The sequence below is a fragment of the Phoenix dactylifera genome, chromosome 3 (genome assembly GCF_051530095.1).
Source record: "Phoenix dactylifera cultivar Ajwa chromosome 3, Ajwa_hap1_PhDact_Kaust_v1.1, whole genome shotgun sequence".
NCBI classification, from domain to species: Eukaryota; Viridiplantae; Streptophyta; class Magnoliopsida; order Arecales; family Arecaceae; genus Phoenix; species Phoenix dactylifera.
The window spans coordinates 43332805-43359598 of NC_143192.1; the positions used below are offsets into that span (position 1 = coordinate 43332805).

Below are 26794 nucleotides of genomic sequence, written 5' to 3' on the forward strand. Positions count from 1 at the left end.
TAAACTCTGAAGGCAAGAAAGTGGCTTAAACATGCGAAGTGGACATGGATATAAAAGGACTCCGCTATGATTAATGGCTAGTTATGCTGAAACATATTCCGCTGACATCATTTTAGATTGGCGTCCCAACTTGAGGGGCATAATCAATGGCAAGGTGGCCATTCATTCCTGAGGAACCAAGCAAAAGAGTCTTCTTCTTTATTTTTCTAGAAGTAAGTGGGGAAAAAAAAGTAGTCTTCTTCTTGGTTTTCTTTTTGCTCGAACAATCATGGCAAAATTTTACTATCATTTTTATTTCACATATATTGATTCCCTATACAATACCAGTATACCACTATGCTAACTTCATTTCTTTTGGCATAACTCACTTTCAGTTTCCATTTTTCTCAATTATCTCTCTCCACCTTGCTATGCAATTTGCTGCCCTATTATTCACTCCCTTCTTTCTAAATGATACTTTTATTTTTGCTGAGGAGAGATACATGTTTCTCCCTAATTTCTTGGATTTTTTGCATGGATACTGATGGGGGCCAAAATGGATCGTCCTGCTCACAACGATAGAGGTACTCAATTTCGGCCAAATGGGCCCCAGCACCGACCGGGCCGGATATCGCCCCTGCTAAGAGCCAGTCCGAGCTCAGACTCCGCCGAAGGCATAGTTGACCTCGGTCAAATCTCTCCGCTACCGCGATTTGCAGCAACCTTCTGATGCTCATGATGACGTTCCGTGCCCAAGCATGGGACGCCCCAAAAATTTCTTCAACCTCAGGGTGTCTCCTGTATTTATCGACTCGCCCCGACCAAGCTCGGGGCTCCTCCTTATTCGCGGACTCGCCTCGATCAAGTTCAAGGCGCCTCCTGTATTTGCCGACTCGCTCCGACCAAGCTCAGAGCGCCTTCTTATTCGCCGACTCGCCCCGACCAAGCTCGGGGCGCTTCCTGTATTCACCGACTCGCCCCGACCAAGCTCGGGACGCATTTCTTATTCGCCAATGAGCCCAACCGAGCTCGGAGCGCTCTCTCCAATGATACGCCCCGACCCTTGAGCTTGGGGCGCTTTGCCGAGCACACCTCAGAATTCGAGATGCTAAGCTGACCTCAGCACCCGTCAAGCCCACCTCGCCAAATACATAATGTGACCTCTCAACGAGCTCGGTCTTACCAACTACCGTACCCATGTGCGTGCGTACGCCTTCCTATGTAGCCCTACATTGCGACACTACTACGCTATGTTTGCTGGCTTACGACAGTCAAGGACAGTGCCATGCTACTCCAGCCATCCTCTGCTATGACCGTCAATGTCTTACCACTTGTAAGAACGGACCGCACCGTGCGCCACAAGCAAGCTCTGATTGTGCGCCATCTCTACTCATGATGGAAACGGGCCATACCTCCGCGACCTAGGCACCACTACCGGGGCTATAAATGACCCCATCAAGTAACGCCTAAGAGACTTTTTTGGTTGTACCAACTGAATACCATCCTATCTTGATCGTTGGAGGGCCCTCACCGAAAACAACAGTGAGACTTTGTGCAGGTACATCGCCGACCGCGGGAGGTGGCTCTCATCCTCTTCATCCATACTCTGGCGGCTCTCCCGACTCCTCCGGTATGGTCACCCTCAGGCCATATTTGAACCACAATAATTACCCTTCTAAATATCAGATTTTGCATGAATACCCTTCTAAAATTGATATTTGCATGTATACCCTCGTAAAACTTAGTTATTGTAGAAATGTCCCTAATATAACTGTTGTTCTAACGGTATTAAGAAAAATTATATTTATATTAATTAAAAATAAAATAAATTATTAAAATTATGCTATTGTTCCTGACTTTTTCTTCTACTATCGGAATCTCGATCTATTTACATGTCTACCCATCAATTTTGGAAGGGTATTCGTATAAAATCCAATATTTAGAAGAATATTTATGTAAAAAATCATAATTTTTTTGGTTATCCGGCATGTTTTGAGAATATATATATACTCCATGTTACACAAGCATATATCATCGCTTTTTATTTTCTTGTCTAGATTTAGTGCATCATCTATAAATGCTAGTTACACAGTCTAAACATGCGTCACCATGACCATGAACGTCTCTAGCAACAAGTGGCAAACGTGCAATAGTTGAAAGGGAAAACACCAACCTAAAAATTTCAGTATAATACACAGCCACGTTTGCCCACCAACAACCTATGACTGTATCACCTTCTAAGTTATGTAATTCTTACATCATCAGAAAATGACTATATTATTCCTAATGTTCATCCAAATGTACAAATTAGACTAGGCTGTTAATGCTAGTTTCATGAAATATTCTTAACGCACCCATTTCCAAAACCTTCATACTCCCCGGCCCCGGACCAGCCCGCCTGTCGGTGAAAGGGTGTGGAGCGAGTTCTGAAAGACAGGTGCACCCAAATTGGTCCATTCTCGCACTGCTATATATATTACGACGAATATACATATAGATATTAGTCGGATGCAAAAATTTATATCTATATTTATTTTAAATGAATACCGATGCAAATCGGATACTGAAAGTATAGATATAAATATGGATATAAATCAGATAATTACACTTATAATAATCGAATCAAATATATTACTAAATGGATGATAAATCAAATAATAGTATGTTAATAAGATTATTTATTTTTTAAAAAAATTTATGGGTGCTATATAAAATTAAATATAGTTAAAAATGAAATCGGATATTGGGATACTGATCATATAGTTATCTATCCACATTTGACGGATATGAATACTAATACGAATATTAATCGGATACTTAGATTTTTATCCATATCCAGATAGTTTTGAATACAAAAATAGATGTCGTTGTACCACCAAAAAAAAAAATTTTAAAAAAAAAGCCTCACCGCTCCGTTACCCAGTAGGGACTAATGAAATGCCAAAACACCAGGCCCCACAAAGATACCCACCCAATCCCTGTCTCTTACCCAATCCTTGACTGCCATGTAGGAACGCGTAATTGAGGGCTCGTTTGGTTCGCGGAAAAAGAAGGAGAAAAAATGTGGTCAACAGGAAAGTAATGAGATGCCTTTTGTTTGGTTGGAGTTTTCAAAGGAGAGAGATGGGAAGTTGTATTCCAATGGGAATATGATTCCCACATTTCATGGAAAAGTTACTTTCCCATGAGGCGGAAATCACCCCATTTTTATTTTTCCCAAAAAGACCCTTCAGCATTAAAGAGGCATTAAAGACCTAATTTTTATTAAGGGCATAATAGAAATTATACATAACTTTTTCAGGAAAGTGGATGGCCAACCAAATATAAGCACTTTGAAAATTTGTCACTTTTCCATGGTCAACCCAACATGTCAAAAGGACTTTCCTAGGCATCATCTTCCTAGGAATTTGTTTTCCAGGAATCATATTCCTAGAAGAGAAAATGCTTCCCGCAAACCAAACGAGCCCTGAATGGATAGAGCAGGGAGGGGTAGCGTCGTAACAGTTCTCTCATTTAAATCCATAACTTATATATGATAAATGCCTGATCACCGGAAAAATAAATTACAAATTGTTTTTAGGATAAAAAATGTATGATAACACCATCCCACACCGTTTGTACAATAAGGCAGGAGGTGTATAAACAGATTATAAAAATACAGACAAAAGAGCTCTAAAATGAGATGCCTAATTATTTCCTGCTTGCATTATGAGTAAATAACCAAGTCGCAGGTCGAAAAGGTAACAAAAAAATTATAGAGTTGCTGAATAAAACTCAGGTTAATCAGAAATATGAAATAAAGATACTCCATTGAGGAGTAGCAAAATTGTCTACAAGAGGGTATAGGAGCAAGATTCTAAATCAAGTGTATCAACATATGTAGCAGATTTTGGTTTTCAACTAGACATACCTAGTCACTTGACCCGCAATAGCACGAGCAAGAACCAATGTCACCGTATACCAGACTTGTTACTGTAAACAAAAATCATAACATCTAGTTTCCCAACAAAGTAATAATAATTAGCATTTTTTTTTTTTTTTCTGCATGATAAACGCAGCATCAACAAAAGGAACCAGAACTTCTGCAATAAAACAGCTCCCTTCATGATGAAAGTGTTCTTTTGGTTGAACAAAATCTTCTAGTCACATTAAAAATCTTAATACTGGCACTTATGAATTTGAGACGTGGAAACCATCACAGTCCCAGCAATCAGATGTCGAAACCATCACAGTCCCAGCTAAGAGCATAAGCTCACACAAGATCAGAGGAGATGGGGGAAAAATGCCAATTGAAAAGGATCTCTTCAACCTAGCCCGTTATATGTTAATCGTGAAGAGGAGTCATGGCTAGAGGCAGCTACACTAGCTCTTGCTTCTTACTTTTCTTCCAGTGCTAAGGATAAAACACCACTTTGGTGTACTATTGGCTCTTCTGAGCTTTATTAGGCCTGACAGATCTTGCTGGTTTGATGATATATCCCAGCAGAGTAAATACAATGGGAACAATGGTGCCAACAAAATACACACTTTGGTAGGAGGCCAGGGTTTCCTTCATGCTCAGTACCTTCAACAGAGAAAACAACAGAAAATGAATGTCAGGAACATATATTAAGAATCCCAAGACAAGAAAACAGAACCTACAACTGTTCAATCCGAAGCAAGAAAAGAATTAAAAAACTAGATAGAACAAAATTAAAAAAGTAGATCACTACATAACTCCTATATTCCTCGTCCCTCACTCTTCCACCCCCAACCCCACCAACCCACCTGCCCCAACACGACCCACATGATCAATGATTTTAACCAGTCCAGGAAGGTGATGAGTTTAAATTGCGAAAAAAATGCATATAGAAATTATACAACAAAGAAAAAAACAACGAAGTGCAGAAAATACATCTAAAAAATGGAAAGGTTAAAACAATAAGTTTTCTAAAGACACTTTTAAAATTGACTTGTATTTAATAAGTTTAAAAAAAAAAGAAAATTCAGATAGAAGCTGACCTGGAAACCAATGCAGGAATAGTTCAGAACAAGTAGCGTATATGCAAAATTGATCAATGTAAGCATCTTTCTAAATATTGCATTGCTCGGGGAAACAGCCTGCTGCCATCTGTATATAACTGCTCAGACACAAGGCAAGAAGAAAAGTATCAGGTAAAAGAATATCGGATAAGCCTCCTAATGGATTGAACTGAAAGGTAAGGATGACTGGAAAAAATGTATATTTCAATGAAAGTGCAATCAAACTTTGAATTTGTACCTCGTGAACCTGCGATCATTAATGCTGACTGAACAAAGAAAATGATGTATCCAGGATATAATCCCTGTTGCCGGATCAATAGAAGAAAATATGAGATACATTCAGCAATGTTAGCATAAATAGAAGCAAAATTGATCTCCAACAATGACAGCTATAAAACCATAAAATAACAGAAAATTGTCTGTATAAAGCCAAAAGAGGTTTTCTTTTTTCCTTTATATCTCCTAAAAATGCAGTATCAGAAGAATTCAAGATCAGTTATAGGTGCAGTCAAGGCACTTAAAATAATGATTAGACAGATAAAAACAAAATTATATTAGCTTGATCGGCACCATTAGCCCTATAAGTTTTATATATCCAAATTTGCAAGAATGCATGATAACCAAACATGAGAAATTTAAGTCTAGCATGACTTGTGATTCCATAAATTTTCTTAATGATTTAACGACAATACCTCATAACATGAAAAGTTTATGCCTAATATTAAGACTTGAAACAGCAAATCTTTAACCATGTAAAGAACCTTGAAACACACCACTGGTTCTCTCCTATCCTGCTTCTCACAGACAAGCTTATCAGAAACTAAATTACAGAGTTCTACCTCAAATCTAGCTAAAAAGATGCACTTCAAGCAAAGACCTAGAATATTACATTTCATAGACCACAGTAGGATATTTGTTATGTGAAAAGGGATTACGATACTAACATGCCAAATAGCACTAACAGTCTGTGTAGCCAGCAACTGAAGGAATCCAGGTTTCTTCCCTTTCTGAATAAGCCTTTCATAAACATCTAAAACAACATGACATTTTGAATTAGTTGGAATATAATACTGAATTACAAAGAGAAAAAGATCATAAAGAGATATTAACTGTTTAGCACAAGCACAAAGTAAATACACTAATTGATTTCCCATATCTAGAATTTAAATGAAAACCAGCATTGATTGCTGCACCATAAGAGCCAGCAGTCTGGAGCAGCATCGCTGTTGCCCCCACCATGTGTCAAAATAGACGCATGGACAGAGACCACATAAAATGCCTAGATCTACCAGGTGCAGGACTCTTACAAAGACTATAGACCCTGCATGAGTCCTTCAATCCTCCGATCAGAAGTGTCTATAAGTCTTCAGAACATTATTCAATAGCCCATTCAGCAGCTACTTATAACATATTCTGAAGGATGACAAAGTAGTCATGTTATTGCTAAAAACCCATGCTCATTAGAAAATATTGAATTAAATATGTAACCTTTGTTTTAATTCAAGATGCATGCATGCAAGAGTGCAACAAACACATTAGAATGTGAACAGCCATTGCAACATGCTGGCATGCATCAACTTAATGCTCATGACCATATAATGCAAGCACACATGATTAACGAAGCAAATACTGCACATACAAGCACACATCATCCCAGAAATTACACCCATGCTCATACTTGCATACATATTACCTCAAGAACACTGAAATCTGGCTTTCTGGCATGGCATTTGAACACATGCACTTCAGCAACATTGACTTCAGCTAAAATGAGCCGAGACTGAAATAAGCAAATGCATATATCAAAGCAAGATGAATGTTGAAACTCACAATAGCGTAGCCAGGTGCTAACTTGGATGTTCCACATGAGCGGCAACTGCACTGCACTGGTTGCTAATTCAACACCAAGAATGTCAACATTTTTTGCACGTTCCCACTGTGGTGTAGGAGGAGATGAATCTGACCACCCACTGAAACCCAGACCAGATGTGATGATTGAAGCTTCTGATATGGACCAAATAAAATAATACTTCCAACGAGCAGTAAAGCCAGACATGTATTGGTAATGCAGCCGTTTCCAGAATCCCCATTCATAATATATGGGTTCATTAAACCGTGAAAGTGGATACTGTGGTACCAAATATAAGTAAATCGCCATACATATGGCAGCTTGAATTAGAGCACGCAAGGTAGCAACATAAGGAGATGGTGATGGTCTATCTTTAGAACGAGCCCACATCTAAACAAGCAGGAGGCGGGGTCAAAATAATGAACCAACAGGGAATAAAATTAGAAAAGAATCTACCACTTAACCTCATAGAGAGAAAAAGGACATATTACACCTACCCCTTTCCTTTCTGTCCAGTCAAGATAATCCTTCATCTCATATACTGGTCCTGCAAAGTGACTGCCGCAACAGAGGCAGTAACCAAAATATTCAATTATAGAGGGACAATGGAGAATTCGGTTTTTCTTCTGTGCCTCGCGTAAACCTTCTTCTCTCAGTAGCCCATCACTGTAGTTTATTGCGCATGAAATGACTTTCAGTGTCAAGACCATAAGAGCTCCTGAACCATGCATGTATGACATAAAAGACAGTTACCATTGTATTGACGACAGATTATAATTTGAAGAATTAATTCAAGCTATCAATGTCGTCATGAGACCCTAATGCATTAACAAGAGAAAATGATACCTCCAAATTTTAGGCACTAGGACAGTATACGCAATCACATGAAAATATCTGTGAGCTATAACTATGTCGTACAATGATAATCAGAAGCAAGAACAATAATAATGCTACTTTATCCAAGTTTCCTTGGGCCTTTTCTTACTATAACAATGTCAATAATGACACTCCAATGTCAAACCATAGGTGCTCTCATGTTTGTAGGGGGCAATTCACATAGAGTCATAAGCATACACCTTAATGCATTCGATTGGGCTTTGCAAAATTCTTCTCTCAGAAAAGAGAAACATCTAATTATAAGGGATTGAGTGTTGTATGCCCTGAGATTGAAGATCGGTCTGCCTTTTTTGATAGTCAAGATGTAGGAGCTGCCCTTCAAGTAAAAACTAAGTAGAAGCCAAAAAAACAAATTGAAGATGATAGCAGCTCAGGCAATTGGAGGGTTTATGGTCAGGAAGGAATCTCAAGCTGTAATATCAAAGCAGATTTAGGATGTGATCGGCATGATGTCTTCGATATGAAATTACAAGTTGTTCATGTTGCAAGTTTGGATTTTACATAGAACAGTACCTCTAGAGTTCTAAAAAGATGCATTGATAATGGCTATCTTCAGTTTTCATGTTTAGTTTCTAAACTAAAACTTTCTATCTATTTGGTTTGACAGGGTTGGCATGCTAAGGTACTTATCTTGGAGTAGGAGATAAAGGATGCCTGCTAACCACTGCAAGTTTACATCATCCTCAATTTTTGTAGTAAAATTCTTTTTCTAATATGGATCATCAAAGGAAGGATTCCAAATGTAGGTACATTACTTCTGTATTCAATGTAGTAAGCAAGTAAGATAATGCAAAAAGGAAAGAAGAATGGTGGCAGATATAATAATAGTGATGATAAAAACAAATGGAGAATTCAGGAAAGAAACGTGAAGAATTATAGAGAGGATACATGTCGAGAATTTGCCTCCAAGTAGTCCTACCAAAGCAATGTTACATGTTGATTTTTCGGTCATTATCATCACGCAATCTTTTTTCCATTTTAAAGAGGTTAGCTACAAGCATAACTCTAATTCAAGAAAGCTTCATTTCAAGAATTTAACAAACTTATATATTTGTTGCCAATCACATCTCTTCTTCTCAAATAAGATAAGGCTGTTAAACTTCAATGTTATTTCTCAGAATGTTGTGTTCATAATCTAAAGTCCCAGTCAGCATGGCACAATACTTTAGTCCCTGTTTTCGTTAAAGCCAAAATAAACCATGATCATGACTAAACCTTAGGGTTTATTTGGGTTTTTCTATGGGATTGGACTGAAAATTCTGTAGGATTCGTGGATTAGTCCAGTACAATCAGCAGGATCACAGGACTACAAGCTGGGCTAGTTGCCCATATTTATAAAATTCCAAGGAATAGATTTAGAGTGGGATGGCCGGAATCCCATAGGGAGAAAAAAAACACCTCAGTAGGTCTTTTTTTTCCCTCCCTGCAGGAATGGGCTAGGAAAGATCTAGTACATGGGCTGGTCCATGCCTTATATTCTATAATCCTAAAGATCTTATTTCCAATCTTAAGGATCCAATATGACTGTCCAAACAAGCCTGTTTGGGTATTTCTACAGTATTGGACTAGGTAGTGTTTGTTTGATACAGGGCCATACTTAAATGGATGGCCTAATTCATGAATCCTATAGAATTTTCAGCCCAATCTTATAGGAATATATAATAGGCCCTTAGTGTTATTTCTTTCCCATGTTGGGCCCAGCTAGTGTTAACCATGTACTGGCAATTGACTGCAAACATGAACAAGGAAACAATATCACTATGCAAAATCTTCTCAAAAAGAGTTTCAGGAAAATGCAAATGAATTTTTTCATCAGACAAATTGCTTATTATGAAACAAGGAGTTGAATCTACTTGATAGCAGAGTATACGTATACTTAGAAAGGAAATGTCATGCATTCATATTCTAAATCTAACATCATTATATCAACTTGTATGAATGCTGAACGAATGATCAAAGAAGCCGTAATTTCAAAAATTAGCATATTACTTGCAAAGCAGTAAACAATGATTTTCCAGCCAAAACAATAATAAACAGAAAATGTACAGGTTCACTACCAGTAGCATCAATGCCTCCTTCCTTCCATGCATCCCCACTCATATAGTACACATGGCTACAAAACACAAAATACAGTAGGAGAATCAATTCATTTGTTTGAAGTATTTTGACTACAAAGAATAGTTTTAAGAGTTAAGATAGCACATAACAGAAGACTGATTTTATTGATCATGTAATGGAATGCTTGTATTTCATTAGAAAAATAATTGTTTGGGAAGATTTTGACTTTGACTCAATTCCATATGGTCTGAAGGACCAAACAAAGAATAGCTGAGCTCTCCACGGCTATAGAATTAGGGATGATACTGATGTTAATTTTGTTTGTGTTTTTGGGTGGGTGGGGGGCCCGTGGGGAAGCAGCGCAGCAGTTTAGACAGGACAAAAGGCAGTGTGTTGATGGGGGGAGGGGGTGTAGAAAGGGACGTGATGACAATAATTTTAGGAATGATACTCATACAAAAAGCTTAATGGGTGTTTTTCTTCAAAAATTTAGAGTCTTTCCCCATTATTTCTATTTTTGTCTGAAGAAAATCAGCGTGGAAACTGAGGGATATAACTGCTTCTCCACAGATATAGATTTCCCAGCAAAAAGGAACTAACTAAAGCAAAGTTGCCAGGAACCCAGAGTTACAATTCGACGAAACAAAGAGACACTCAGGTTATATAGAGTCAGAAAATATTACTATTATTAACTCATAGTCTGAAGTAACTCACTCGAGGGTCTGACAGATTTGAGAAACATAAAAAAGCATTTGTTTTGGGGAAAAAACTTTAAATCTGCACCTGATTAAAATAGTTAAATCTCCACCTGATTTTTCCAAGAAATGTTCTATGATTAGTTCAAATAACCTTGATAAAATATATTCAAAATCCAATCTTCTTAAAAACTTCATGAGAATCAACATTAATAGTAAATGTATTTTGTATGATAAGGCATTATTGTATAAATTTGTACCTTATACAACTCTCTCTCAGAATCATAGCATCTTCGTAAAAATTTATCATCATATTTTACTTTTAATTTGAGAAATAAATGACAAAAGATTCGACCTTTCACGCATTCCAGAATTCGGACCAGCCTACTGTATAAAGTATCGTGTGTCTGACCAACTAATCAAGCATCCAGCTACACAAATTTGTTGAAAATTATATCAAGATAACAAGAACAGATCGTGGAAAAAACCTATGCCAATCAAGAACCAATCCGGACGAGATCAAAAGCAAATTACCAGCCTATGAGGTAACCGAATCCAGCAAAGAAGGTGAAGATCCCACAGTAGCGGCGGCACAGGAGCATGGAGGCGTATCCGGCGGCCATGGGGATGAGGAAATGGAGGTTCGAGGAGAAACCGAAGGAGAGGTAGGAGAGGGCCGCCCCGGAGAGACCGGCGTAGAGATGCTTCGCTAGGGTTCCGGGGACGAGCCGCCACAAGAAACTCGCCGGGATCGTGGCCACGAAGCAGAGCAGGAAGCGGAGCACCGGGATCGAGACCCCGATCGCTGCCGCCATGGACGCCATCTCGAGCTCCATCGCGACTCGCGAAAGACACAAATCCCTCGCGTCTCTCTGACTCGATTCCTAAGCCTTTCAAGAAGAGGACGTGGAAAAAAGGACGAACGAAGAGGAGAGAGAGGAATGTATTTCTGATGACGGATATGCCCTTAAAGTGACCTAGCGGTCGGACCCGGGCTTCCAGCTCTCATCGGTGGCGTCTGATGTAATATTTGTCGTTTCGGATGGATTTTTTTCTGCCGCCGCCTACTTGGACCCTCCCCGGGATTCTGGAGTTAGTTTGGCCCGGTGACGTCCGAGAATTCAGAAATTTCCGAAGTCGATATTTATTACAGATGTTTTTGCTGATCTGACAATATCTGAAGGACACTTGGTTGGGGAAGAATCTAACTAATAAATGTGCAATGGGTCACTTTAATAATTCATATACATAAGATACGGAAGATAGAGTACTATATAACATTAAAATATAAATAAGTTTTTCTACACAAGCATATAAGAAGTAATAGATATATAATTTTTGAGAAAATATTAAATATGGCGAGTATTCTGATCTCATGACTGCTACTTCATTAGTGTATACTAAGAAGTAGGAACGATGAGTCCGAAATTAGATTTACCTCGATGACTCAATAGTAATGCGTATGCATTGAATACTTACATACCTGTTAGGGTACATAATGTATTTTTCTTAATTTATTATCGCATCAGCTTATGTAAAAATTATTCAAAAATAAAAAAGTTGAGATATATCAACAATCCAAATACAAATAAAGCAGAATCCGCAGCAGGTGCAGGCTGACTAGGAGAGGTAGACGACTGGGCGAACTGTTCTATCGCAGGAACATGTAGAATGCTCGGGTCCCCGCGGGAGTCTACAGAAGGAGAGGAACCTTCAGTGATCGACGGTTCCTCGTTGAGTCTACGGAAGGGTGGTGGTCGAGCACTCTTTTAGAGTTCGCAAGCGTAGGGAGCGGATAAGAGGTGGGTTAGAGATGTCTTCTTTCCCTTCGGTTCGCTTACTAATGGGCAACCTAATAGGGCACTCACACAAGAAAAAAGCTTTCGGGGCTGATTAACGAATCCTTACCACAACCGAAAAACGAGTTACTCGCTCAGGAAAAACAGCACTTAAGGCCAGAGAGGAATGGAGTAACTCGACTGGTACAAATGCCAAGAATTGGATAAGTGGAAAAATGCTAAAATGCCTTTCATTTCTCTTTTAAGGCGTTTGTTTGTCCTACTTATAGTATCAGTCCTCCAGCCTATCGAAACTCGTGTTTTTATTAACCAACAACACATGCACTTTGTTGGAACTAAAGAAAAGGTTATTCAATCCACTAGTGCAACTGAAGTGAAGGAATTACCTATTCTGAACCGGAACAAGAAAGAGCTCATAACCACTGCTTGTGAACAGCTCTCCTCAACTGAAGGCGCACCTACTGTTACTAGAAGTCTAGTCTCTCTCAGGGACTCTTTCGATCTCAATCATCCAATACATTGATTCGCGCCTCTTATCCTTGCCTTAAGGACCGGGCGGACCCCCTCGTTCGTCCTTCTCGCAAGCCATCCATTCTTTTTGAACAAGAAAACTGGTCTTGCTCACCAAGTGTAAGGAGGACTTCCTTTCCTTCCCCTCCCACCGCCCTTCTTTAGGCTGAAAGGTCCTATAATGCACTCACAATTGTTGGATTAAGGGCTGGATTGTCTCACACGCCACCAACAACTCAATTAGAAACAGGATTTCATCACTCAACACTGAGACGAGAAGGTCTATTGGTACAATCAGAAAGCGTCCTCACGAAAAAAATTTCTATTCGTAGATCTACGATTGCCGGGTATTCCCACATTGAATCGAACAAGAGTCTTTTTTCTAAAAGCAAGACGACGGAACTCGTAAGGTCTGTCATCTCAAAAGTGTGATTCATCCTTTGCTATCAAGAATCAGGAATAGCGGGATGGGAAGCTATTAACATCTTATCTCACTGTACTGTGCATACAAGATCTACAAAGCTTCCACTAAAAGCACTTTTTACTTTATTCGCGGGACTTACGGTTTAAATGGCTGGCCGGATTAGGCCTGAAATGAATGCATGGGATTTTATTGGAAAAAATGACACTTCCTTTCTAAAACGTCATTTTTGACGATCTTTTTTATAGTCTATACCCAAACTCCTTTCCTGGTTTTGGTGGAAGAAAAGAAACTACGCCCTTCCTTTCATGGAAATAGTAGGCTTATTCAGCCGCTTCGAACAACAAAGCATTTGCTTTTGAGTCCTCTTCTGGAAAAAGAACTACCGCCTCCACTTTAGAAAGAGGATCAGCCCTAGCTTCTTCTCTTTCTTCGGCAGGCAAGATTATGAAAAGTCGAAAGAGCAAAATTGCATAAAATCAAAAAAGAAAGTGATGACAGAAGACTGCATAGCCTCTCAAAAGTAGCTTGCTCTTACTCATTCAGATAGGATCTTACCCCCCGAGCTGGTGCTCGACCCAGTGAGTGCTCGAAATTGCCTTTGCGTGGTTGGGCCAATCTTAGCTTATCGCGGAAGAGATTCCGGAGCTCAGCGGCACGCCCTTGAGTTGTCATTTTTCTTAAGGGTCGGTAAGTGAGGATTGGTCTGGCTAAGCTATCGTGCTTTGATCTGTAGCCGGTAGTATTCTGCTTGAAAGAGAGGGAGCGTATAGATCGGCAGGTCCGCAAAAGGACCTCCTTCTATTAAGAGGCCATACGGGCGGGCCCACGACGTCCTCTATCCACACATAGAAAGCTTCCCCTCTTCCACACCCTACAAGGAAGTGCTCTCACCCATATCTAAACCAATTCTTCTATTTAGAAGAGTGTGATCAATGTTATCAAAACAACCAACAATGTCTGCTTTGATAAATCGATCTACTGTCCCCCAACTATCAACATGCGCGAAGAAGGTAATGGGTCCTCCCCCTTCCTAAAGATTTGGCAATTCTTTATTACAATTGGTTTGCATAAGGTTTTTTTTTTTTTTGGAAAAAAGTCAAAGATGTGCTGAGAAATAGTCTCACCTCAAATAGGTTAAAGATTCCAATTGGATAGTATTGGAAAGGATTTTAACCAAATATCAAAGTTAACTCTCCTACTTACTGATTTGTCTATTCCCCCGTTTACTAATCCACATGTTTGCTGCTTCTTTTTGAGGTTTTGTCCATTTGAGCTTTTCATTTATGAAGGGGTGTTATAGAATTGCCCTACGATGGATGGGTAGAGACTTTAATTAACTCTATGTTCCCATGTACCCATCCATATACTATGTTAAGATTTTGGTTGGACTTTAATAAGGAGAGAAAGTAAGGGTAGTGTTGTTTATAAAGAAGTTCGGTAACATCTCAAGCATGGTTATCTTTGTCATAATTCAGGATTTCATCTAAAAAGGCTAGCCAAGAGGTGTGGTGTTATTTAGATTTTTTGGCTCTATACAAGCATCCAAAATCTACCCAATGCATAGTCAACGTGGGACTAAATACATTCCCATATGGGTCCTCACATACTTTTCCGTTTAAGCTTTGGCGTTCCCGTAATGCTAAAGGTCTAAATTTATTCAAATCTAATCACAAGCACTATAATTAGCCTATGGTCAGCCTTTATGAACTCATAATGTAGTCACTCCAAGTCTACAAAGGTTATGGGTCGAAACCGTTCTGATTCTATTTGCCATCACTCTTTTACTTCATGATTGGGTGATGGGATTTAAGATTATGCAATCTCTATAAAGTTCTTTAACCAAAAAGTAGCTCAACCATCCCTATCTGGCACGCAACCTTTTTGTGTTTTCAAGGCAAACCTCCAATGAGTTTGATTTGAAGGATCCACACGACCATGAAAAACAAGTTCTATAAAAAAACGAAGTCGGAAGTGCAGAATCACTGGTGTACATGATTCAATTATTTTATTGAATTCTCAATGTTGCACCTGTCCTCACTAAAAAAGGTTGAGTCACTCGCTAATATTTCAACTCCGTATCACCATCATAAAAGTCAAATCATGCATAAAAGATCAAAAAAAAAATCTTATTCCTTATTTAATAGCACCAACAAAATAGTTGGAAAAGAAACTTGAGAATCATGCTCAACTTTTAAATAAAGTCATGTGATAATGTCATCACCTGCTCTGATCTCCACGAGTCATTGTATACACACAAGACAAATGCACGTTAACCTATAGATGGGACAAAGACATGGGTTGACGTATGCTATATTATTGTTTTTATCAACATCATGTTCACCAATATCCATGAAATGTATTATTTTTGATTGCGAATTTGTTCCCTGGTTGGCGAAAATTATGATTTTTTGTTAGCTTTCAATGCCTTCTATTCCACATTGAGATGAGCTTGCAATTAGACTAATATGCAAATGAAGGCCGTGATACACATCTCAAGGTGTGTTTGATGCATTTTAGGGCAATTATAATTTTATTTGTTGGTGAGGTGGATCTTTTCTCAATAAGTTTTATGCTTTCAAAGTAACACTTCTTGCGAGCCCAAACAACTTCATTTAAGTGAAGAGGTGGTATCATACGGACTCTATCATAAGATCTACCATATGTCCAAGTTTTGTTTGCAACTTTGTCTTGGAAGAAACTTATCTTGTTTGGCCAGATATGATATCATATGATAACATACAAAAAATGAGGACATACTAAGTGCAAGGAAAGAAGAGTTTGAGTTTTCTATATTCTAGGCTTCTGTTGCAGGAAATTCTTATTTTCTGCCATCAAAGTTCGTCTTTATTTTCCCCCTCTATGTGTGCAACTTTGGCCAGCATTGAATTCACTTAAACCATAGTCTTAGATGAAAATAAATCTTATACAGGACTAACAAACATTTTAGACTTTGTCATCCAGCTAAGTCATATGTAATTGTAAAGAATCAATTGCTTAGCATTAGATTTTTTAATATTTTTGAAGAGAAAACAAATGGTTTGGCATTTAAATGGTAGAGGCTAAATGTATGTAGAATTCCAAGCATGCGCAACGATTAGGTAGTGAATACTCTGTAATCCAAGTTATAATAATGAGTATACATATAAAGAATTTTGATAGGTCCAGAAAAAATCCAAGTTAAAGTATTGGCAATTTAAAAAAAATAATTATTTTGATTTTAAACTGAACTAATAATTGGATGTGTTTCATGGACTATATAGCATAGGAATCCCGTACAAGCAAGCTACAAGTTAAAGATGATAGATAGCTATACTTTGGTCAGCTTATCTGACAAAAAGTAAAGAACAATAGAACTTTGTGTCAACAATGTAGTTCTATTTTTATGACATCCCTTTATTGTACAAGTATTGTTAGAATTGCACAATCCTATCTCACTTACAATAATTTTCTACTGCTAGGGCTTAGGTGGTTTCACCCAGACCCTATTTTTACTTACATTGTATTTTATTCTTTTAATGTAGATTTTATACAACAGCATGCTGTTTGGAGCACATCAAATAACATTGGTTTAGAATCCAAAATAAACACCAATTAAATTAAACAAAAATAGTAGACAAAAAGATTTAGAGAGAGAAATCAATTACTCAAAAGAAAAGAAGGGCTGAAACAATGGCTCCACTCTCTTTCACAAAAACATCTCATTAGAAAACTGTCCCAACTTCAACTCATATAACTCTTTTTCTCTCTTAATAGAACCATACTCTCTCCCACTACAAAATAAAAATATCACTCACCATCGCCTACTAAAAGATGAAAATATCACCATTCAAATTCAATTGAAAATAAACTCAAGTATATTTAGCCTTAGACTCCACCTAACTTAACATGGATCGGAATCCTAACATTATTAATATTAATGATGAGATAAATATAAGTTTTAATAAGATTAAGACTTGGTAATAAATCTCAACACTCTCCTTCATAGCAAAGTCTATGCCGATAATGCTGAAGTTATCGATGTCATGAAAGCCATAATAGGTTGCCATTATTGCCGTGATACTAGCGGCGTATAACAACTTGTCGAACTAACACTTAAACAATGTGGTTCTTTTATTGTTTGAACAGTAACTCATCGTTGGCTCATCCTCTTCGACGCATATGTTGAAATCAACAATATCCTTTAACACTTTCTTTTAGTATTAACTCTTTGGTTACTATATTGAGATTTCGAGAATCTAGCTTATCTTAACGAACATCAAGTTTCCTGTTGCAAATATTGTGAACATTGGCCAATACATGCAAATAATTAAAATCATTAATAAAACTTTGGGCATAGCCACATGCCTCCAATTGAGTAGCTCCAATATAAAATCAAATCCTCATGTGTATAGTCCTCTAATTGTTCAAATTTTGAACTAACTTTAAAATTAAATTGCGCAACAAAAATCTTGTCGATTACTAAGGCAGAATGTGAATCATCCATACCAAGCATTTCTTCTTGCTTCTTGATCTCTAAAACTACTTCAAAATTAGTTAGATCTTCATCCTCATGACTATTGCTTCTCGATCTTTGAAAATACTTTAAAATTAGTTAGATCTTCATCCTTATGACTAACTAAGTCTCCAAAAAAAATATCTATATCTTGGATAGCACTAGCATAAGACTCTTCTACATGATTTGACTTCTCAATACAGATCTATATGATTGGATCAATTATAGCATCCTTTGACTCTTCTCGAGCAATTTCAAAAAACAACTAGTTCTTCACTCATGGTCTTTTCTAAACTTGATATAGCATTCATTTTATCAGGCTTTTCTTGCTCCATATTTTCTTCCGGAACCAATTGATGCTTGAACTAATCAATTTTACCATGCTTCAAATCTTCCGAACTCGATCTAGTCTCTAACTGATCAAGATCTCCCTACTTTAATTCTTCATCTTTCAACCTTCTATTCTTTTTTAGATTTTTGGGAGCCTGTAACCTGAAAGAGTAGATGCCCTATAAGCCAATCATTTGATGGGTTTCTCTTTGTAATCCTCCAAATCATGTACTTTGACACTCGATATATATCAATAAAGGCATTGTGTTTCATCATTTGCTGCTTATCTATTTTATTATTGGATGATGAACCCCATAAATTAGGACATTGATTTTAGGGTTATGATGAGATTATACCAGTGAGACCTAAAATCCTAAAATCCTAATTTAGAATATTCCCAGTCAAATTGGTATATTGAGTCGGGGATCAATATTACCGGAAAGACTGGCACATCTTATGTATGCTCAATGTAGAGGGTGATTGATCTCACAATCACTTGTGTCAGACACTAATACAAAGATGTGGGTGCTCATTAGAGGAATGAGTTCACTGAAATGACCAGCCATGAGAACATCTTATGGATTCTTACTTAATTATCAAAAGATGGTTCTCATAGTGGGAGTTGTGCAAGTGATCCTTAGACCTGAGATCACCATGGTACCTTGTGCACTTGAAGCTATATTTTGGTTTACCCTCATTCACGACATTGCGTTGTGTACGGGGTATTCTGGATATGGTGGATTTTGTACGAAGGTTGTGAGTAGGTCAACAAGGAATCAGTCACTTCTAGTAAGAGAAGGTAACATCCTACTTACTCTAATCTTATGATGATTCACGAAGCTTTTGATCAAAGCAAAATGAATATTAGAAAGAGTTTCTAATGTTTCATTGTTTGAATTATCATATAAAAGATTGAGAGAGACATGAATAAGTGATTGAGTTTGATATTGATCCATACTCGAGCACTTATTCAGGATGTAGTATGACTGAGGGATTGAATTGCACAGTAACTTTCCACTGAAGGGTATGTTTGGATTTGTCCAATACATTCCTCATCTTCCGGGTAGACATGATACGTTGCTAGACGTCAATCATGTCTTGTGGGTTGATCGGATCAAAGAGTTTGATTAGATCAAAGCATCAGAAAGGTTCTGATTGCTAAGTCAGGTTTAGCACTAAATTGAACCTAAATTGGATTAGAGGTATTCTAATCAGGTTAGGTCAACTTGCACCTGCACCTACTGCTGGCTAAGATAAGGAACCCAATGGGTCACACACAAGGGAATTGATCAAGGGTCTAATTGGATTAGATCATGTTTGCAAGATGAACATGCTAGCACGTGTTGCAAACCCTAGCTCCTGATTCAAATTAAATTCGAATATGATTCTTAGATTTGGTTGATCTAATATGATTAGATCATGACCTAATATGGGTTAGCCAAGAGTTGAAACCCATTTGGCTTTAATTAGACCTGATTTGATTAGGTTTAATGTTTTCTTTAAGTTGGTTAAACCCAATTGGATTGGGTTTGATAGGGCCTTCACTTCTGGACCATTGGATCGCTTCCTGGATGAAGGATCTGGTCCACTGGTTGGCGCCTTCATCTGGACCATTGGATGGCTTCCTGGATGAAGGATCTGGTCCACTGGTTAGCGCCTGAATCTGGACCACTGGATGGCTCTCTGGATGAAAGATCTGGACCGTTGCTCAGCGCCTGAATCTGGACCATCGGTGATGGCATCTTACTTCTGGACCATTGGATGGCACCCTGGATGATGATGTCTTGATCTGGACCATTAGATGGCACCTAGATCTGGACCATTGGCTTTGGTTCACTGCATTTGGGCCCTTGGATCATCAGGATTTAAGAGGGAGATGTGAGAAAGAAGTTGATACACCCTTCTCCTTAGCACCCCATCATGATGGGATGCATCTCTTGGCACATGCCTCATCATGATGAGGTGTGTGGATGGGATGCATCCCTCCATCTCTTATAAATAGGAGGTGCCTTGGGGTTCTAAAGATCATCCAAGAAAAAGCCTCTCCTTCTCTCTCCCTTATCCCTTCTTTCTTACAAGCCTCTCTCTTTTGTCCTAACCCAAGACAAGAGGGTCTTCTTTAGGACAAAAAGGCTAGTGAATGTTTTAGAGGTAGAAAGGAAGAAGGAAGTGAAGGAAAATCAGCCAATTAAATCCTTTGGAAGGATTGAACAATTAGAATCAAGTTTTGGTGGAGCTAGAGTCTTGAACCCATTCCTGTGTGGATCAACATCGGAGGGTGAACATTTGGGCACCTTAGGACATCTTCAGACATATTGGATATAGCGTGATAGGTATTCTTCTATACCAAGATTATATTTTCTACATTATTTGGTTATACTATTAAGGTGATCTTGGCTTATTAGGGTTTCATATAATGGGTTTTATAAGAAAATTTTATAATCCCGTATCTTCCGCTGCGCCCTAGGGCACTGGGAAACCCTAACAGTGGTATCAGAGCCACCCTTAATCAGTTTAACCAAATGATAATACATGCTATTATCTTGATGCTATGAGATAGCTAGGTTGTTTGTATGCATGATTAGTTTATGCTATGAGATAGTGTTATATTCATGTTGTAGCACAGTATAATTGCTAGTACTAAATTATAGAATATGCAATGAGACCAATATAGTAGTATGAAAACTTTGGGCTGACCCATTCTGGAACAATCGACTCAGTTGGTGTCTAGGAAGGAAGCCACAGGTGGTTACTTAATTAGGACCTCACTCTCTGAGTGAGGGGTGCCTCCCACCTGCTTTCCTGGCCAATTATTTGATTGTCCTTTATGGTTGAGCTTAATGTTAGTAAGATACTATTATTTGAAAGCCCTCACTAAATTCATAATTAAGTCGTAGTGTTAATTGCTTTAAGCTGAGCCATTCTGAATCAATTGACTAAGTTGGTGTCTAGGAAAGAGGCTACAGGTGGTTATTTAATTAGGACCTTACTAAGTAAGGAGAGCCTCCCATCTGCTTACCTGGCCAACTATTTGATTGACCTCCATGGAAAAGCTAATTGCTGATATAACACTATAAAGGTCCTTCCTTCATGCTTAGATATTATTATGTCAATATCTACGCTAGCTTGTTGTGATTCCCACAAGGCTAGTATTAGGGATTGATATTGTAATATCTTGGTGCATATGATGCATATGGCATATTTTAATATGTTGCCTTGTTGTGATTCCCACAAGGGCAGCATTATTCAAATATGACTGTATAAAAATGAAGGGTTTGACTTAACTAGACACAATAGTTTGTTGTGATTCCCACAAGACTATATGTGTGCTAGAGGACAGAATAAAGTTGGGAATTGCATGGGATGCAATTGGAAAGAGTTTCCTACCTTTGAACTTATAAGGGCTTGTTGTGATTCCCACAAGGTCTTTTATAAGAAATTTGGATCTCAACCCCACTAAGAAAATTAGTATTTTCTCGTTCATCATACTTGAGGGTTATGATATTCGATAAAAATAGTGGGAGTAACAATTAGATAGAAGTCCTTGTCTGATTGAATACATGTCATCATGATTGGTCTGCTTATATTAGTGTTCTTTGTAATTATAGATTAATTCTGCAAAAATGGCATCTTCACTCTCACTTAGAGGTATCTTAGATACAAACAAATTGACTGGTCCCAACTATGTGGATTGGTTGAGAAATTTAAAGATTGTTCTCACACAAGAAAAACTTTCCTACATTCTTGAAACCCCTGACCTAGGGTCAGCAGGGGAAGATGCAACTGAGGAGGAATTGGCCACATATCGTATGTGGAAAAATGATAGTTTGACTGTCAAATGTATCATGCTTGCTTCTATGAATAATGAATTGCAGAGGCAGCATGATAGCATGGATACTCACTCCATACTCCTTAACTTAAAGGAGTTATATGGTGAGCAGAGCAGAACTGCTAGATATGAGATATCTAAACAGTTGTTCCGTGCTAGAATGATCGAGGGATCATCTGTGCAAGACCACTGTTTAAAGGTTATAGACTTAATCACTCGATTAAGTCAACTTGGTTTTGCTATGGACAGTGAGCTCAGTCAGGATTTGATCCTGCAATCACTACCCGACTCATTCTCGCAGTTTGTCGTGAATTATCACATGAACAAACTGAATTCCTCCCTGCCTGAGCTTCTAAATATGCTGAAAACAGCAGAGTCTCACATCAAGAAGGACAAGGGTCCGATCCTTCTTGTTGGTGAGAGCTCAAAGAAGAAGTCGGGCAACAAGGGTTCAAAGAAAAAACTAAACCCTAAGAGTCGCATCAAAAAGAAGAAGGGAAAGAAAATCTCTGGACCCGGTACCTGTTTCCACTGTGGCAAGACGGGGCATTGGAAAAGGAACTGCAAGAGCTTTCTTGCAAGTGTGAAGCCTGATGCAAGTGTTGCATCAAAAGGTATGTTTTTATTACATGCCAATATGACATTAAGTTCTTCTGATTCTAATTCATGGGTATTGGATACCGGTTGTGGTTTTCACATATGCAAATCTTTGTATGGACTGCAGAAAATTAGAAGTCTGAAGAAAGGTGACTTCGAGCTATATGGCGCTGGAGGAGAATCCATCCAGGCTGAAGCTGTTGGCACCTACATACTGGAGCTACCCTCCGGAAAGTTCTTGAAGCTAGAAGACTGTTATTTTATGCCAAAAATCATTAGAAATGTAATTTCAATTCCTTTGTTGCTTAAGAAAGGATTCGAAATAAATGGAAAGAGCAATGGTTGCTCTATTTCTTTATCTAATGAGTATTATTGTCATGGCACTATGGAAAATGGTCTTTTAGTATTATGTCTTAATAATGTTATGTTTCATATTGGCAAAGATAATAAAAGAAAAAGAGAAAATATTAATAATACCCTCCTCTGGCATTACCGATTAGGTCATATTAGTGAGACAAGGTTACATAAGTTGTATAAAGATAAATTCTTTGACCCTTATGATTTTGAATCATTAGGAACTTGTGAATCTTGTCTTATGGGTAAAATGACCAAGTCTCCATTCTCGGGACATGGAGAAAGGGCAAGTGAGTTGTTAGAACTCGTACACACTGATGTGTGCGGTCCTATGTCAACTCAAGCTAGAGATGGATACTCTTACTTCATCACATTTACTGATGACTTATCAAGGTTCGGTTTTGTGTATCTAATGAAACATAAATCCGAAGCCTTTGATAAATTTAAAGAGTATCAAAGTATGGTCGAAAAACAAACTGGAAAGTGTATTAAAATCCTTCGATCTGATCGAGGAGGAGAATACCTTTCTAGTGAATTTTTAGACTATCTTAAATTAAAGGGTATACTCTCTGAATGGACACCTCCATATACGCCACAATTAAATGGTGTAGCTGAAAGAAGGAATCGTACCTTATTAGATATGGTACGGTCCATGATGTGCTTCACAAATCTTCCAATTTTCTTTTGGGGACATGCCCTAGAAACTGCTGCATTACTATTAAATAGAGTACCATCTAAGTCTGTATCTAGCACTCCATATGAGATATGGAAAGGAAAGAAACCTAATCTTAAGTATCTTAAGATATGGGGTTGTCATGCTTATGTCAAAAGAAATTTTGGACATAAGCTAAGTGCTAGATCGGACAAATGTATATTTGTAGGTTATCCTAAAGACAGTTTAGGATATATCTTCTATAATCCTACCGAACAAAAGGTATTTGTTGCTAGGCATGCCACTTTCTTGGAAAAAGAGTTTTTTTTAGAAAAGGGCAAGGATAGAAGAATTGAACTTGATGAAGTTCAAGACCTACAAGGTGAGACACATAATAATCCTCAACCAGATGTACCCATGGAAGAGGTACAGCCACTACACACTACTCCTTTTCGAAGGTCAGAAAGAGTGCGAAATGCACCTGAGAGGTATGGATTTATCATTGAGAATGATGAAGCCCACATCATTGATAACGATGACCCTCTGACCTATTCGAAAGCTGTCAAGAGTAGGGACTCTGACAGATGGCTAGACGCCATGAAATCCGAGATAGATTCTATGTATACAAACCAAGTGTGGACTTTGGTTGATGCACCTGAGGGAGTGATTCCAATAGGGTGCAAATGGGTATACAAGAAGAAGATAGGAGCTGATGGCCAAGTAGAAACCTACAAGGCCAGGCTAGTGACAAAAGGTTTCAGGCAAAAACAAGGCATTGATTATGATGAAACTTTTTCGCCAGTAGCTATGCTCAAATCTATTCGGATTATCCTTGCTATAGCTGCATACTATGATTATGAGATATGGCAGATGGATGTCAAAACCGCCTTTCTTAATGGTCACCTTGAGGAAGAGGTTTATATGACACAGCCAGAGGGATTTGTCTCAAAAGGGAGAGCAAATCAAGTATGTAGGCTTAAGAAATCCATTTATGGATTAAAGCAGGCATCTAGGAGTTGGAACATCCATTTTGATATGATAGTCAAAGAGTTTGCCTTCATTAAAAATATAGATGAACCTTGTGTGTACAAGAAGACTAATGGGAGTGCTATTGTCTTCTTGATATTATATGTGGACGATATATTGGTCATTGGAAATGATGTTCCAATGATGCAATCGGTCAAGACTTGGTTATCAAAGAAATTTTCCATGAAAGACTTGGGTGAAGCATCCTATATACTTGGTATAAGGATCTATAGAGATAGATCTAAAAGGATGCTAGGTTTGTCCCAGTCTAGGTACATTGATAATGTGCTGAAGAGGTTCAGCATGGATGGAAGTAAGAAAGGTTTCTTACCCATAGGACATGGCATACAACTCTCTAGGAAGATGTCTCCTAAGACATCTGAAGAGAGGAATAGAATGAGTTCTATTCCCTATGCTTCAGCAGTAGGGTCGATCATGTATGCTATGTTATGTACCAGGCCTGATGTAGCTTATGCCTTAGGTATGGTAAGTAGATTTCAGGCAAATCCCGGGGAGGATCATTGGAAAATTGTGAAAAGCATTCTCAAATACTTGAGAAGGACTAGAGATGTTTTTCTGATTTATGGAGGATCAGAATTGAAACTAGAAGGCTATTCAGATTCTAGCTTTCAATCTGATCCAGATGATAGCAAGTCAATCTCTGGATATATCTTCACTTTGAATGGTGGAGCTGTGAGTTGGAAAAGTTCCAAACAGCAAACTGTAGCTGACTCAACCACTGAGGCAGAATACATAGCTGTTAGTGAAGCTGCTAAGGAAGCAGTCTGGATGAAGAAGTTCATCACAGAGCTGGGTGTAGTTCCTGAGATTGTCGGACCAGTCCCAGTTTATTGCGATAACACTGGAGCAGTTGCACAGGCTAAGGAACCAAGGTCTCATCATAGATCCAAGCACATTTTGAGACGCTTCCACCTTGTTCGAGAGATAATCGAAAGACAAGACGTCAAGATTGAACGAGTAGACACAAAGAACAATATAGCAGACCCATTTACTAAAGCTCTACCACAGCAGCAATTCAATCGTCACCTCGATTGTATGGGGTTAAAATATAAGGGCGATTGGCTTTAGTGCAAGTGGGAGATTGAAAGAGTAGATGCCCTATAAGCCAATCATTTGATGGGTTTCTCTTTGTAATCCTCCAAATCATGTACTTTGACACTCGATATATATCAATAAAGGCATTGTGTTTCATCATTTGCTGCTTATCTATTTTATTATTGGATGATGAACCCCATAAATTAGGACATTGATTTTAGGGTTATGATGAGATTATACCAGTGAGACCTAAAATCCTAAAATCCTAATTTAGAATATTCCCAGTCAAATTGGTATATTGAGTCGGGGATCAATATTACCGGAAAGACTGGCACATCTTATGTATGCTCAATGTAGAGGGTGATTGATCTCACAATCACTTGTGTCAGACACTAATACAAAGATGTGGGTGCTCATTAGAGGAATGAGTTCACTGAAATGACCAGCCATGAGAACATCTTATGGATTCTTACTTAATTATCAAAAGATGGTTCTCATAGTGGGAGTTGTGCAAGTGATCCTTAGACCTGAGATCACCATGGTACCTTGTGCACTTGAAGCTATATTTTGGTTTACCCTCATTCACGACATTGCGTTGTGTACGGGGTATTCTGGATATGGTGGATTTTGTACGAAGGTTGTGAGTAGGTCAACAAGGAATCAGTCACTTCTAGTAAGAGAAGGTAACATCCTACTTACTCTAATCTTATGATGATTCACGAAGCCTTTGATCAAAGCAAAATGAATATTAGAAAGAGTTTCTAATGTTTCATTGTTTGAATTATCATATAAAAGATTGAGAGAGACATGAATAAGTGATTGAGTTTGATATTGATCCATACTCGAGCACTTATTCAGGATGTAGTATGACTGAGGGATTGAATTGCACAGTAACTTTCCACTGAAGGGTATGTTTGGATTTGTCCAATACATTCCTCATCTTCCGGGTAGACATGATACGTTGCTAGACGTCAATCATGTCTTGTGGGTTGATCGGATCAAAGAGTTTGATTAGATCAAAGCATCAGAAAGGTTCTGATTGCTAAGTCAGGTTTAGCACTAAATTGAACCTAAATTGGATTAGAGGTATTCTAATCAGGTTAGGTCAACTTGCACCTGCACCTACTGCTGGCTAAGATAAGGAACCCAATGGGTCACACACAAGGGAATTGATCAAGGGTCTAATTGGATTAGATCATGTTTGCAAGATGAACATGCTAGCACG

General features: G+C 38.3%; 1 protein-coding gene across 2 annotated transcripts; it reads right to left on the reverse strand.

Annotated features, from left to right (window-relative positions):
* Positions 1-3753: 3753 nt before the first annotated feature.
* LOC103716870 (lysophospholipid acyltransferase 1-like) lies at positions 3754-11407 on the reverse strand. 2 transcript variants are annotated; one of them, XR_015976421.2, is made up of 8 exons: positions 11035-11407; positions 9805-9860; positions 7348-7568; positions 6695-7240; positions 5946-6031; positions 5240-5303; positions 4981-5099; positions 3754-4543 (listed from the first exon to the last, which is right to left on the reverse strand). XR_015976421.2 is itself a non-coding variant. In XM_008805053.6 (8 exons), the coding sequence occupies exons 1-8, from the start codon at positions 11334-11336 to the stop codon at positions 4400-4402; spliced, it is 1401 nt and encodes a 466-aa protein (XP_008803275.1). In that variant the 5' UTR covers positions 11337-11402; the 3' UTR covers positions 3754-4399. The 2 variants fall into 2 exon arrangements, 1 of the variants encoding a protein (XP_008803275.1); XM_008805053.6 differs by having other exon boundaries at positions 6832-7240; positions 11035-11402.
* Between the last annotated feature and the right edge of the window lie 15387 nt (positions 11408-26794).